The sequence below is a fragment of the Phacochoerus africanus genome, chromosome 5, assembly GCF_016906955.1.
Source record: "Phacochoerus africanus isolate WHEZ1 chromosome 5, ROS_Pafr_v1, whole genome shotgun sequence".
NCBI lineage: Eukaryota > Metazoa > Chordata > Mammalia > Artiodactyla > Suidae > Phacochoerus > Phacochoerus africanus.
Genome location: NC_062548.1, coordinates 117,132,439 through 117,147,306, shown reverse-complemented (window position 1 = coordinate 117,147,306; position 14,868 = coordinate 117,132,439). Strand labels below are relative to the sequence as shown.

Genomic DNA, 14,868 nt, shown 5'->3' with positions numbered 1-14,868 from the left:
TCCTAGGGTCTCAACCAAATCATTAAGGAAAATAAGGTGCTTTGTTTTGTTTTATTTTTGTTCAACACCAAGCTATTTCAGAGCAGAAGGACATAGCAAAATAGATCACACAAACCTGGTAAAGTAACTACTCAGGTTAATCCAGACTGTCTTGAAGGAGCCACATTTAGGTGGTTTCAGTACTTCTCTCTAAATGGAAGATTAGTAGTTTGAAGAATTGAAACAGTGAAACACAGTTTGCTTTATGATAATATGTCCCCTCCAAAAATTGAACTTCTGTCCCTTATAGACACCTTTTTTTTTAAGTCTCTGAATGTGAGCTACAGGTTTTTGATCACGGTAGTGTTTGCATTTTGCTTTTAGCCGGAGGGGTATGTACAAGATGGTCGAGTGTGTCTTTTTATGGAAAGAGGCAAAGAGGGAGGGGAATCCGTGGGACACTACGAGTGGCACTAAGACCTTTGTAGACTGAAAACAAACAAACAAACTCGCTGGCTGTTGCTCCATTCCCTTACCTAAAAAATTATCTCCCCTCTTTATGTCCATGAGCCTCGGTCGTAGAATGGGAACTGAAGGCTTAGAAGCAGCTGAGAAGATGGCGCGTTAGGCACTGGCTTTCAGAAAAGTACTAGTTTGGGGCTTTTTCTGTGGCTCTGGGCTGCAGATATTTTAGGAACCCCATTGTCATCTACCTCATGTTCATTTTTGGGGGTCCCTATATGAACTGTGATTTCTTCACTTTGATAAGGCTAGCTATTTTTCATCTCCTACCATGAGTGAAATCTTGATTTATATAGCTTGTCCTGTGGCAGGTTTGCTGCATTTTATCGTTAAATGTTAATTGAACATGTTAAAACGGAATCTCTGATATATGAGGTATGTTTTTGAATGTCATGTGGGTATTTTAATAGGCATATAGTTTTCTTTGTAATTTATAAATTGAGGGCAATGACACTTATGAGGTAAGAGTACTTCCTATTGTGTTACATTAGGAGCCACACAGTATCAAGTTGTCTTTCTTTTTGTGGTGTCAGTAGTGACCAGAGGACTAGGTATTGTATGTCTGTTCCATTTCCTACAAAGTTCTGCCTTAACTCCTCACCTAAGGGTACTGACAGACGCTGATGATGATTGCTTCCGAATTCATTCATTCAGTGGCTAGCCAGGGGAATAGTTTGTTTTTTGATAAAATACCTCATAAATTCATACTGATAATTCCAAATCCAATTTGATGATATAGATTTTTTACTTAACCCCATTGATCTTACATCGGAATCTCTTTTAAACTCTGTCAAAAGTCTTTACCTTCCAACGACACACAATAATAATTCCTTTGCTTTATTCCACAAAACACCCATAAGGGTGTCAGAACATAGTACCAAAATCAGCAACAATATGATTACCGAAAATTAAGATTTGGGTTTTTCCTTATGGTTTATTCCACTAGAGAGGCCCAGTCAGGTTATCACATTCTAAAGTTGCCATTCTGTGGTTATGCCACCAACTGTGGATATGTACATTTAAGGTAGTTTCATTTTACTTTTGATTTTTAGGTGTTACTTTTTCTTTTAAAATTTATTTTTCCTTTATAATTATCTAACATATGCACATGATTACCAAGTCAAATCTATATATAGAACAAGGTGTATTCAAAGAAGTCTTTTTTTTTCTCTTTTTTTTTTTTTTTTTTTTTGGCCATTCCTGTGGCATGTGGAAGTTCCTGGGCCAGGGATCGAACCCATGCCATAGCAGCAACCCAAGCTACTTCATTGACAACACTGGATCCTTAACTTGCTGTATACCACAAGGGAACTCCGGTGTCTCTTTTTATTGTTTTTTAATATAAGTAAAAGTGTGTGTGTGTGTGTATGATTTTTATCACCCTTTTTTATAGATAAATGGCAGCATACTATACATGTTTTAACACGCATGTTTCTGGCTTTTTTCTCCACATGGTAGTACATCCTAGAGATCACCGCATAGTGATGTATAGGGATCGTCCTCATTTCTTCTTCTAGCTCCCTGGTATTTGGTTGTGTGGATGTACCATATCCACAGTCAACTAGCCTTCTACTGATGGACATTTGGGTTATTTCTAGTCTTTTGCTGTTACACAGATTACGGCAGTAAATTGTCTTATACATATGTGTATATCTTTTCATGATTTTTGCCAGGGTATTTTGGAAGAGATCTCTGAAAGTAGAATTTTTAGTAAAGGACAGATATATGCAGTTTCTCTAAATATTCCCATATTCCCTTCCATATGGCTTAGCTGATTTGGAATTCCCACTAGCCGTGTATGAAAGTGCTTGTTTATTTAGTTTTACCAACATAGTGTGTTGTCAAACTTTGGGATTTTTGCCAATCGATGATAGCTAAGAAACTATATATATCCGTATAGTTTTAATTTGTATTTCTGTTGCTATGAATGAGCTTTTCTAGTGTTTGAGAGCCATTTGTATTTCTTTTTATATCTAATCAATTTTTGCTATAGGATTGTTAACCATTTCTTTTATTTTTAGAAGCTTTATTGGGTATACTAATCCATTGTTTTCCTAGAAATGACATTTTCCCCCTTGTTTCTTGTTTGTCTTTTTTACTTTTCTTAAAGCGCTTTTTGTCTTGGTGGTTTTTATGGACATTTCTATTTAACCAATAAGCCTGGAAATGTGAGAAACCAAAACATTTGTTGTGACCATGTTATTGTTGGTGTTCATCTCATTCTCCTCAACCTTTTTTTATGACTTCGAGCCTCATTTTTCTGTAGCTCCTGATTCCTGTATTATGAAGTCTAGCAAAAAGCAGGTCTGCATATGTGTGGGTTCTATCGCTATCATTAATAGAGTATTTAATACATAAGATTTAACAATTAAATACTCATTACAGAAAGTACATGAAGTGCTATTTAGAGAAGAGGTAGAAGATGCAGTGTTTCTCTTTGGCAGCCTGCATAGAGCTCAGGCTTTTTTTTTGGTGTGTGCTTACGTTACTTAATTAAGATAAAGCTATTTCAGGATGTTTTAAACTAAACATACTCTTGGCACCAAATCTTTTGCAAGTTTCTTTGGGCCTCTTCAGCACCTCAGAGCTACGGTGATTCTGGATTAATCCCTTTAGCTCTGGCTCCCTACCAGTGCCTGACATGGAGTAAGCTGCTAAAAATTTCTGAGGGCTTAGAGCACATCTTGTCTTCTTCCGTTCCGTCTAAGATCTTCTAACTTTGTTCCAGTTGGGCTTGGAAGTGGCAGAGTCATCTCATCTCTGTTTGGTGGATACTAGTCTTTTTATCTGTTTTTAGCAAAGTGCCTTAGGAATTGTTTGAAGGAATGCTCTTCTCCTATCTTTGATCCTTAAGGTTATAGCTGCATTGATACCCCCCACCCCCAAGCCAAGTTTGGTCACCAGGAGTCTGGAATGGGCTAATATGTTGAGTGACAAGGAAGTACCTAATTGAGGTGTCCAGAAAGTTGCCACATGTATTGATTTGGACTTTGAAAGAGGAATAGATCAGGAATTTAAGTCTCTGTAGATCACAGAATCAGAGAATTTTAAAGGTTCAGGGGTTACTAGAAAATCATCTAACCTGTCTTCATTGTAAAACTGTGAATCTGAAGCCTAGAGAGATTGTCCGATTTCCAAGGGTACATAACTAGATTTTGGAGTCCTGTGCAGGTAGCTGTGGTTAAAGCTTTAAGAGAAGGTTCTGTGAGGGAGAACAGATGCGCAAGGAATATGCAGGAGGTAGATTGCCAATAAAGGGCTCCAGATGTAGTGGTTGGATGGCTAGCAGGAACACCGGGAGAATGGAATCATGAAGGCCAGGGGAGGAGAAAATTGCAGTTAGGGGATAGGCAGCAGAGTCATCTCACTTAGAAATCAGGAATGAAGAAAGGATGCTGAATTTTTTTTTTTTGGTCTTTTTTGTCTCACTCACAGCATATGGAGGTTCCCAAGCTAGGGGTCTAATCGGAGCTGTAGACTCTGGCCTACGCCAGAGCCACAGCAACGCAAGATCCGAGCTGTGTCTGTGACGTGCACCACAGCTCACGGCAATGCTGGATCCTTAACCCACTGAGTGAGGCCAGGGATTGAACCCGAAACCTTATGGTTCCTAGTCGGATTCGTTAACCACTGTGCCACGACGGGAACTCCAGGATGCTGAATTTGATTAGTAGGAGAGCTTGATATACTTCAAGAGTACAGTTTCTGCAGAGGGGCGGCAGAATGAGTAAGAGTACTGAGGAATTAAAGACAACAGAAAAGTTTGGTGAGTGATAGGAAATAGCAGAGTTAAGATAGTAGATAGAGCAGCAGAAGCAATGCTGGGGTTTCTTGGGAAGGCCATTCTTGTTTTTTGGATTGAGGGGGAAAGAGCTAGTGTATAGGGTAGGGGGAGAAATTAACGCTAGGGAGGTGAAAGTAGATGTAAATGGGAAGCAGCAGGATCGATTAATTGCCCCTTCTTCCAGTAAACAACTCAAACCTCTTCTGCAGTTTACTATGTACCAAGTCCTGTCCTAGTAGTCTTTGTATGTAATAACTCATGCAATTCTCATAACACTGATGCTATTATCTCTGTCTTACAAAAGAGGAAACTGATGCATTGAGAAGTTAATTTGCCTGAAGTCACATAACCAGTTGGTGGCACAACTGAGGTTCATGCCCACTTTGGTTCCTTGTCTCTGCTCTGCATCATCAAACTGTTCTGCTACTCTTCCAGTTGTAAATGCTGTTTAAAAAGTGTATTTAATTTCATTGCAGAAGTAAACCTGAATCTGAAAATTATTGGTCTAAAAATATTACATGTTTTGTATCTATTCTATTATTATAAAAATCACTCTTGAATAATAATTCATAATCATTTAAATATTCTTCCCTTTAGGTTGTGCATTATGCGTGACTCTTCCAATGAGTTTATTAAACTTTTTCAGGTAAGTATTTTATTTTTTTAGCAGTCCAGAAATAGGGAAAAATCTTTAGAAATTGCTACTGAGATGAATTTTAGGAACTCTTTTCCTTTCGGAATCTGGACATTTTGGAAAGGTCCTGAAACCTATATTTTGAGTCTGGCACAAGGATAATAATTTCGGTTATCTCTGGGGGCTAGCATGGTCAATTCAACCCTAGTCCCACACTCAGAGTTCTTTTGTAACAGTTTGGGCCTCACCAAACAGTTTGCTAGTTTGTTAATTTTTTGTGAGTCAAGCAAGAGGAAGCCTGTTCCTGTCCAATATTGATAGGCTTACCTTCTTTTTCTAACTTGATTATACGTTTTTATAAATTGATCATATGTAATTTTAGTTAGCATGATCGTAAAATAAAATTTCTGAACATGTATAGTTTCGAACCAAATCCTGGACCTGTGCTGACTCTGCTCAGTACCATGTGGAAAGGCCCCCCGAGGCGTCAGGGAGGGCTTGGGAGGCGAGTCACCCCAGCAGAGTTTCCCTTCTCTGATTTATCCACTTTGCTTTTGGCCTCAGCCACACTGAATTTACCTATGTGACCTGCATGTCTTTTCCACTTTCTCTCCTCAGTTCTTTTGCTCCCACTCTTTTCCTTCTGCTCCTGTTTCCTCTATTTGGAGCTCCCTCTTGCACTTCCTACTTCATCCTTCAGTGCTCAGGTGTGTCTTACAGAATCCTGTCCGTGTCAAGCCAAGCTCTATGAATCTTCCCCATTTATGGCTGCTGGCAGTTATTCATAGATTTAAAGAGCCATAAAATTTAAAGCTCCGGGGTCCTTAGAGATTATTTGAGTCATTTCCTTTTCTTCCTCTAAAGTTGAGGTCCTGGCTTGATCTTGCCCCGGGGTTATGTAATTAGCAGCAGAACCAGGACAAGGATTGGGGGCCCTGTTCAAATGAGCAGACGTGTAGGAGAGCGCCGCCCGTGTGCTGAGACACTGCAATACGCCGTGGACTGTCTCAGTTCAGTCTTTCACTCTTAGATTGCGTAGCATAGTAGCACCGTGAGGTACTCTTCTAATATTGCTTTGTCTTCTTTTTATTTTTCCTGTTAGAATATAATCCCGGAACAAAGACCCAGTTTTATTCATCTTTACATTCTGGGGGTGGGGGTGGGCATGAGACCAGCGGTCTGAAGACTTCCATTTTAGTCCTGGCCCTGCCACTGGGTAGCAAGTTATGTAAATTTGAATTCTCATCCTCAGTTAACCTGTCTGTAAAATGGGGTTAATAGTGTTGATTCTACCTATGCCAGGGGATTATTTGGAGTAAAAAAATAAGGGGATAAGTGTGAAACTGTGACATGTAAGCACAATGTAAGTTTGACATGTAATGATGTTCTTTGTATTACTTGATTTGTTTTTCAGAAGCTATAAAAATAACACCTTGAAACACAATTCAGTCTATGAAGCTATGGTTCCCTTCTTTTCTCCATGTTTGCTCTTCGTTTTGTCTACAGCGTGGATCCTCCAGTCACCTTCAGATATCTTAGAGTTACATCCTAGAGTTTTCTACTTTATGGTTGGAACAGCCTTTGCCAACATCACAGTAAGAGTTTTTCTTTTAAAAATCATAATGTTTAAAAGGAATATTTGACAGAATTTGATAATTTGAGAAACTTGTATAATATTAGAAAACGCAGACTTTTTTCCCCCCTCCCACACTCACGGCATGTGGACGTTCCAAGGCCGGGGATCAAACCCACGCCACAGCAGCAACCTGGGCCACTGCAGTGACAATGCTGGATCCTTAACCCACTGAGTGACAGGAGAACTCCTAAGCAGATTTTAATTTAAAGATTTTACATTAGAAATTTGAAAGAATAATTAGTAACCTCAAAGACAGAGCATGCCGAAAATTATTTTTCCCTTTGAAGCCAATTGGATTTGCAGTATTTTTCTTCCCTTTTTCTTTATTCATCCACACCTGTGGCATATGGAAATTCCTGAGCTAGGGGTCAAATTGGAGCTGCAGCTGCAGGCCTACACCCCAGCAATACTGGATCTGAGCCGCATCTGTGACCTGTGCCACAGCTTGCAGGCACGGCCAGATCCTTAACCCAATGAGAGAGGCCAAGGATTGAACCCATAACCTCATGGATACTGTGTTGGGTTCCTAACCTGCTGAGCCACAGCAAGAACTCAGGATTTGGCTGGAGTATTTTGGAACCATGGCACAGTTTAAATGTTTTGTTTTGGTTGCCTCTTAAAAGAAGTCATGGGATAATTCCCTTCAGGCTCTAAATATTCTTAATAGTGTGGTTGAAATGGCTGTAGATCTGATGATTAGGGAGCTTAAAAGGGGTTTTTGAGAGAGGGAGCATACACGCGTACCCCACACCTTCCACATGTTTTTTGATCAACTGATTTTTAAATTAAGAACATAGAATAAAAAACCTCTCAATAAATACTATCTGTTTTAAAAATCCCCCTCTCTGCTGTGGCCCAGCAAGAGGGCAGAAGGGAAAGATGGGGAGGGTTTGAGAAAAGACCCCAGGAGTCCTGGCAGCCAAGAAGCCTGTGCTCCTGCTCAGGCCAGGCCCTTAATAAGTTTTTATTTTCAACTTAACCACTAGTTTACATTTCCATGTCTGTAACACACATTCACTGTCTCAGGTCATACTGATTGCATAGGGTTTAAAGATCTGAAAACATGAATGCCTTGCATCAAAATCATCTCTGAAAGAATACTGAAGTAAAGAGAGCCAAAGACATTCTGAGGTATTGCTGTGATAATGTGACTGCACTGGAGGTAGCCTCGCCTCATCTCCATGAAGAAATTTAGTCATGCGGGACTTTGGGAGGCTGCTTTAAAAAAAATTGTTTTCAGATATATATCCTAGAATCTTAAAGTTGGGAGAAATCTTTTATCCAAACTAACTTAGCCCAGTAGAAGAATGCCTTCTGTAGCATCCTTACTAAATTACCTTCCAGCCTCTTCTGACACACACTCCAAGGGCCCACGGGTTAAGGGCTGGGGGCAGAGGTCCAGTTGGATTCCTTAGCAGTTGAGAATTACTGACCTTAGTAATGATGTAATGTAAATATCTTGGCTCAAGCACTTGAATGCTTTAAATGTTGGAGTGACTAGGGCTTTGCTAATTAAATTTTCATTCTCTCTCTCTCTCTTTTTAAAAATAACTTCAAGTGCCAGCTGATTGTTTGTCAAATGAGCAGTACCCGGTGCCCAACTTTGAATTGGTTGCTGGCTCCCCTCTTCTTGGTTGTCATGGTGGTAAATGTAGGAGTAACCTCTTATGTTGAGAGCATTCTCCTGTTTACATTAACCACTGCTTTCACTCTGGCCCACATCCATTATGGAGTACGAGTGGTGAGTAATCTAGAGCCAAACTGGTTCCATTTGAGTCTTATAAATAGTGGAACGGAGGTGAGGGGAAATTTCAGAAGAAACTGGCGTATTGCAGTAGGTGGAGGAATTTGGGGATAGTCTCTAAATAATGCGTAATATCCAGATGTGTAATTTCAGGTGTTGTTTCTCTAATGAATATGTTGCACTCACTACAAATAATTTCAAAGCTGGGTAATTATTGTGAGGAAGTAATTCTTGTTTTTAAGTCAGAAGAAATGTAAACCATTTTCTTGGTAATGGAATTATAAACACCTTTGTGCTTTTAATTCGATAAACAAAATAATCCCATGTGTTGATGATCTATTTTTATACTTGCTTCTTTAGCTTCAGGGGCATTTTTATGTGGGGGAGTACAGAAGAGAGTAGATTGAAGACGTATTCTGCAAGCCTTAGTATTCTCTTCTGAAATAAGAAACTGGTTTCAGGACAAATGGACTAGGCTAGGTGTAATAAAATAAAAATCAGAACCATGCATTTTACTTTCTTTTTCCTCACGCTTTAACATTCTCTTTAATTATTTTACATATCTTAGCATAGTGTCGTGATTATGATTGTTAACTGCCGTACAGTATTCCATCAAGGAGATTGCTTAGTAATTATCAACTTACTTAACCATGATCCAGTTACTTTACTCATTTAGATTGTTTCCACATTTTCACTATTAAAAATAAAGTTGGAGTGAACAATCTGGAATAATATGTTTTTCCTTCATTTGCTTTATTTTCTGAGAATAATTTCATAGCAGTCGATTTATGTCAAAGGGTATTCACATTTCTACGGCTTTAAAAATACTTCTTTTTGGTATGTTTGTTTTGAAAGGAACCTGCTGTGGGTCAGTCTGAGAAACAAAATGTCTTCACTTCTGCATTGTCGTACATGTTTTTAAAACGGCACCTGTCGTGCTTAGTAACAACTTTTTATAGCGTGCATATGTTGCTTAAACTTAGGTTTCTTCCCTTAGTATTTCTCCTCAAAGTAGTCCACATTTGGGGGAATAAAATAGATGTAAAACCATGATAAGTCTGTGAATTGTGACATGAAGACATAATCATTTATGTTTTTATTTGTGCAAATTTAACATTACATGCTTTATGTCACCACTCTGGGCCTCAGTCGTATGCATGAGGTCGAGCACAGCTGCCAGTGTCTTTCGTAATTGTTTTAACTTATTATAACCCCTCTGCAGCCATATCTTTAGAAAGCCATACACACGCCAAACCAAACCAAACACATTTTTCTTTAAATACAAAGGCAGGATATCTGGTAAAAATCTGGTAAATAAATATATGCACAAGCTAATTGAAAAAAACTCCAGGAGCATCTTTTTTTGGTCTGTCTTTCTGTTCTACACATCTGCCACTTCTGACCAGAAGGCAAAACTTCGTACGCCATACAAAACATTCACCTGAACTACCGAAATGTAAACATGACGAATCAGAATGGAAATAAGTATTAAATAAACAATATTGGCTAACTGGCACAGACATAACCATGCTCTTGCCTGCTCACAAGGGCTTCCCTAACTAATATGGCCTAAAGCATCCAGAATCTACAAATCTAGTTTTACTCTGTTTCATCAGATTAGGAATGATTACCCGGAAGTGTTGTAAGAAGCTGAGCATTGACTCTAACCATATATGTAAATATTTAATCTGCCAGATATTATAACTCTGTAGTTTTTCAATAGATTTTGATATAAGGGTTTGGGGTCTGGAACATTCTAGAAAGACTAGATTTTGGTGTTGGGCAGACCCAGCTTTACGTTCTAGAAGTGATTTAGCTATCTAGCTCTATAGCTATCCTAGTCCAGAAAAAACTGCTTCATTTCTGACAATATTTGCCATGCCAGTAAATTGTTGTCTCCCAAGGGTGACTTCTGTATGATTTTAGAAAATGGAATTATGTACATATTTGTCATTGCCTTATGTTTTGGTTCTCTGTAGGTAAAGCAGCTGAGCAGCCATTTTCAGATTTATCCCTTCTCATTGAGGAAACCAAACTCGGATTGACTAGGAATGGAAGAAAAGAATATTGGCCTGTAATCTACAGAAAGAAGTACTGTAAATAAGATGCTTGTAAATATTTCATCCATCACCATTGACCTAAACAGATCTGCCTAACAGACGTGGGAACTCAGTATGTGTGGTGCTTGAACAGCAGGAATGATACATAGGATCTGAACTTGCAGAATTTGGACCTACTAACTCCCAGCTTATTTTTTTTTTTTTAATAAAACCATGTGATGTTTTGGTTAAACATAAAACATTAGATCAGCAAAATGTTCCTAGTAATTTTAGCTTCAGGAATCCGTAATGTTTTGGTTCATACAGAGTTAAAGATGCTTGGTTTTTATTTTTAAAACCCTTAAATTGGTTTAGGGACATTGATAACGTTCAGAAAACCCACCAATGTGTTTTCAAATGTGGTATTTAGAAGTAGGTCTTTAGCTGTGGAAGCTATCAGTAGCCCAAATCTAATAAAGGGAAAAGATAAGAGCGAGTCACCTTCAGCAAGAGGTGCCAAATGATTACAGAACAATATGCAGTTGCCAAATACTGGTTTCTCTTTCCCATGGAAATGCCTTTTGTCCTCATGTGCTAAGAGAGCTAATATATATGTCTATATTTAGAGTCTCTAGTATTCTGGCTCTCTTTGTAATGGAACAGATCTTGATAAATGGTTCAATTTTCTTTTAAGAAAAATATTCTATTGAGACTTAGTGGAGAACGGATTGCAGCTGTAGCTCACTCCTTGGCATGGTTCATTGTGTAAACGTGGCTGCAGGTTGCTGAGATTTGGTGCCTGTGAACTGTGATCATACGAATGCATGGGACAGTCCCAGTCTTACAGTAAATTACTTGTGAGGGACACAGATAAACCTCCTTAGAAGAGAAATTTTCTTAGACGTTAGGAATCTCATGAACCTCACTATGAAATTAGCTTTCTGATATAATTTGTCTTTCCTTCCTTCCTTTCTCTTTTCCCCAACTTGCTCACTTCCCCACTAGAAGAAAAATTTTAATAATACATGCCTTACTGAGTATGTGTTCCCTTAATATGACTTGGGGTAATTTTTGAGGTTTACTGACAAACATAAAAATCTCTTTGACTTATTGTTTTATGATCATACCTTTTCATGGTTGTGGATATTTTCTTCTATTTCTTTTTCATTTTGTCTCCATTTAATTTGGTGGTGGTGAAATTTACTGGCTGATTTTCTTCTTTCTTTCTACTGAATGAAGTTTGTGCTTGAATGAAAAGTGTATCTTAAACCCTTTTATTTTGGACGGATTGCACTTGGATAAAATAGGCACCACTGTGTTGATATGTAATTAAATCCTTAATCATTATTTATCTATAAATGTGACCATCGTTCAATTTAATTAGAGCATGTTTCTGTGTTGGGTTTTAGTCTGCTGCTTTGTAAAAATAACTACGTAATTGATATTTCAGTTTTTAAGTGAGGTCTAATCATTGTCATTCAGGTTCTTAGAAATGAGGCATCAAGGAGCTAACACATAGTTTTGTACTTAATTGTAAAGTTTGAGGTATATTCAGTGACTTTCTCTGAGACAAAAATGAACACTGAAAATTGGTGAGAAATTGATGCAGGAAAATATGGGTAGTGATTCCATGTTTGTTAATAAATTGCCATCATGGAGGTCAGAGAATGAACTAATTAAGTAAAAGTAACTCTATTTATTGTATACCTTGTTCTGTGTCATCTGTAGAATTGAACTGGATAAAGTGTATAACTTGGGCCGGGAACAAAGCTTTGTTTGAAGGTTCTAGGTTAATCGTTTTACTGTTTTGTTGACCTTGTGTACAAGAATGAGATTATCTGTATTATAGAAGAAAAGAACTGATAACTCTTTGTACAAGGGCAGATTTGGACCACAGGCTTTTTTCACCTTGTGCATACAGTGTGGTAAAAGAATACCCTTGACCCTCGGCATAGGGTCATGTCCTATAATTTTGGGGCTATTTTAACTCAAAGTATGTTTAAGCTCTTTTTCTGTTGGATCAAGTTTCTTTGAAAATTGTTTTGTGTCTATTCTTTATAACATATTTCCCTATGGTGGTTAAGAATTATGCTGTGGTCAGTTGTACTGATATCATTAGATGGAAAAAAAGATGGCTGCCAACAAGATAAAAGATGAAAAGTGAATCATTCCCCGTTTCAGAGTCCCGTGGACTTGTGCAGCCGTAGTGTGCTGCTGACTCGTTCGCGGGTGAGTCTGCCATCCTGAAGTAGCTCAGGAAAGCCCCCATGTGTTGTTGTGGTGATAGAGCAGCTGAAGGAGGACTTCATCACAAAGAGCCCTGTGACTATGTGTCATTGCCAAGTATCAGAACATTTCCAAAGTTTAAAAGATGTTTTAGGCTTCTGCATGATATTTGGGGGTGTGTTCACCCCCCAGCTTTTCTCCCAGCACACGCTGAGCTGCCTTTTGGGGAGCAATGGCATGATCGGTCATACATGCATGTTTTCTGTACATTTCAGAATAGAGTGCCTTAGCCAGGCCAGAGGTTTGCTGTGTGTTTCTGCTGACCAAAGTTACCTAGACCTGTAAGAAGTTTCTTTTCAGGTTATGGTGTGACACATGTCCTTTCATGCTTGTCGGAAAATAATTCCCCTTTATTTGAGGGGGGCATGGGATAGGAAAATCTGAAAAGTACCCGAATAGAGTATGTCAGTGCTGCCTTTTGTGATCCTTGCCTAACATTCACCATCCTAGTGTAACGCACAGTTTAAAACTGCCGCAATGTAAACCATCATTCCCCTGTTAATGTGTAATAGATGTAGTTGATGGGTTTTAGTCTGCAGGGTGTTAGATGAATAGCTTCCAAAGGAAGAACGAAGTGGTCTTCCTGGGCATTTTAATGATATCATGGTGAAATGACTTTTCATTGTAATTTTAAAAAGAAGGTTCAATGCTGGTTATGGCCTAGAATACTACAGTACTGTTACCAGTGTGTCATTTATTTTGATATAGGGGTGCTGGGAAGAGAAGTAGATGCCTAAGGTTGCCCAAATTCGCAATTGTTATGAAAAGAAAATTGATCCTGACCTAGAGCCTGGGCACTGGGGGCACATGCAAAGGAGCAAGTGGGCATCGCATCCACTCTAAGGGGAAGAAGTCATCGCTTTAGTGCCCAATGCCCAGGGATCCTGCTGCGGTGCACAGTTTAAAATGTTCACAACTTAAATCATCATTCCTCCACCAAGTTTAAATTCAAATGTGAATTTGAAAGTTTCCTAAGTGTTCAGCTTTCAGAGAACTCTTTTACTTTGTAGTCAGTTGAAAAGCATTTAGACCGTAACTTGCTTTCTCCAAAGCAGACTTTGATTCTCTAACCTCTGGAGACTAAAAAGAACAGCCCGAAGGTGTTTGGATCAGAGGCTACACCCCCTTATATTTTAGGAAGAAGCCTGTTTGTAACTCTGCCTCTTCATACTTGACCTGAGTTTCCTTTTCACTAGCCACCTCCTAGGACAGCGATGGCCACTGGCTTTGTCACCTGTGGATCTGGCCACATTCAGCTCTCCTTAATGGCCTTAGCTCTCTCAACTAGTCGAGGACGGGGACGTGCCAGAGGGCACCTAGTAAACCTGGTGGACTAGAACTTTTGACTTCGGGTCCCCACGTCAGCCAAACACAGATACAGAGATCTTTGCTTTTGTGGATCCTGTGTTCAGAGTGGCCTTTATCTTGACCTCAGTTTTTGGACTTGGCTTGAGCACTCTATAGGAAATTGCTGAAGTCAGACCAGAGTTTTCTTTGGTGTCCTTGTAAGGCGGCGTGCCCGGTCTTGAACACCCTGTGGGTGAGTAACCTTAAGTGAGCTGCCAGTACTAGAAGCTTCCAGGAAGAATTGTAACTAGTATGCTGCATTTGAAGCACTTTGACATGTACATTTTAAGTGATGGTTTTAACAGTAAAAACGGTGTTAAATTAATCACTGTGAAACTTGAAAGTGTGATGGCCTAAAGTACATTTTAGGAAGCTTAAGTAAATTTCTGATTTTCCTTTATTAATTATGTAATCCATGTGATTTGTATATTTTACTTTTCATCTTTGACAGTGGTACAAATGACTGACATGTTGGCAGGTGGTTGGTTCCTTTAGGGCCTGTGGTAAATCATGGTTGTCTGACTTGTCCACAGAAAGTGGCACTCCCTGTGTTTACTTTTTCCTTTGTGTGGAGCCATGGGAATTGGATTTATTGGCTAATTCATTACCAGTGTTTCTATGGTGCAAAATAAACGTAACCTTTTAAACCTGCATGCTAGTAATGCTTTGCTTTTTAATAAATATGCAAGAGATAATAAGCTAGCTGATTGTTTTTAAGCAGAGACCTGCTCTTTTTACAGGCAGATCTTAAATGAGCTAATATTTTGGGTAGCAAAAGAAGTTTTGCCATTTGTAGCCTTTTTCACAGGTGGCCTGAGTGAGGGGGTTGTGTTGCATTTGATCAGAAAGGCCAGGTTCCCAGAATTGGAAAATGGCACACAGACTGATTTTTAGAAT

At 38.9% G+C, this 14,868-nt stretch overlaps 1 protein-coding gene across 6 annotated transcripts in view; it reads left to right on the top strand.

Moving 5' to 3' along the window:
* SELENOI (selenoprotein I) overlaps positions 1-14,622 on the top strand; it is a 42,855-nt gene extending 28,233 nt beyond the window's left edge. For 2 of the 6 annotated variants that reach the window (XR_007135192.1, XM_047782472.1), the window contains exons 7-9: positions 4,883-4,931; positions 6,426-6,514; positions 8,114-8,249. Coding sequence is in view for 4 of the 6 variants with exons in the window: in XM_047782472.1 (XP_047638428.1) it covers positions 4,883-4,931; positions 6,426-6,471 (95 nt within the window). In the remaining 2 variants the exon portion in view is untranslated. Of the gene's footprint in view, positions 1-4,882; positions 4,932-6,333; positions 6,515-8,113; positions 8,624-10,278 lie in introns of those variants that run through there. The other 4 variants (XM_047782470.1, XR_007135193.1, XM_047782471.1 and 1 more) reach the window with 4 other exon arrangements.
* Positions 14,623-14,868: the final 246 nt, after the last annotated feature.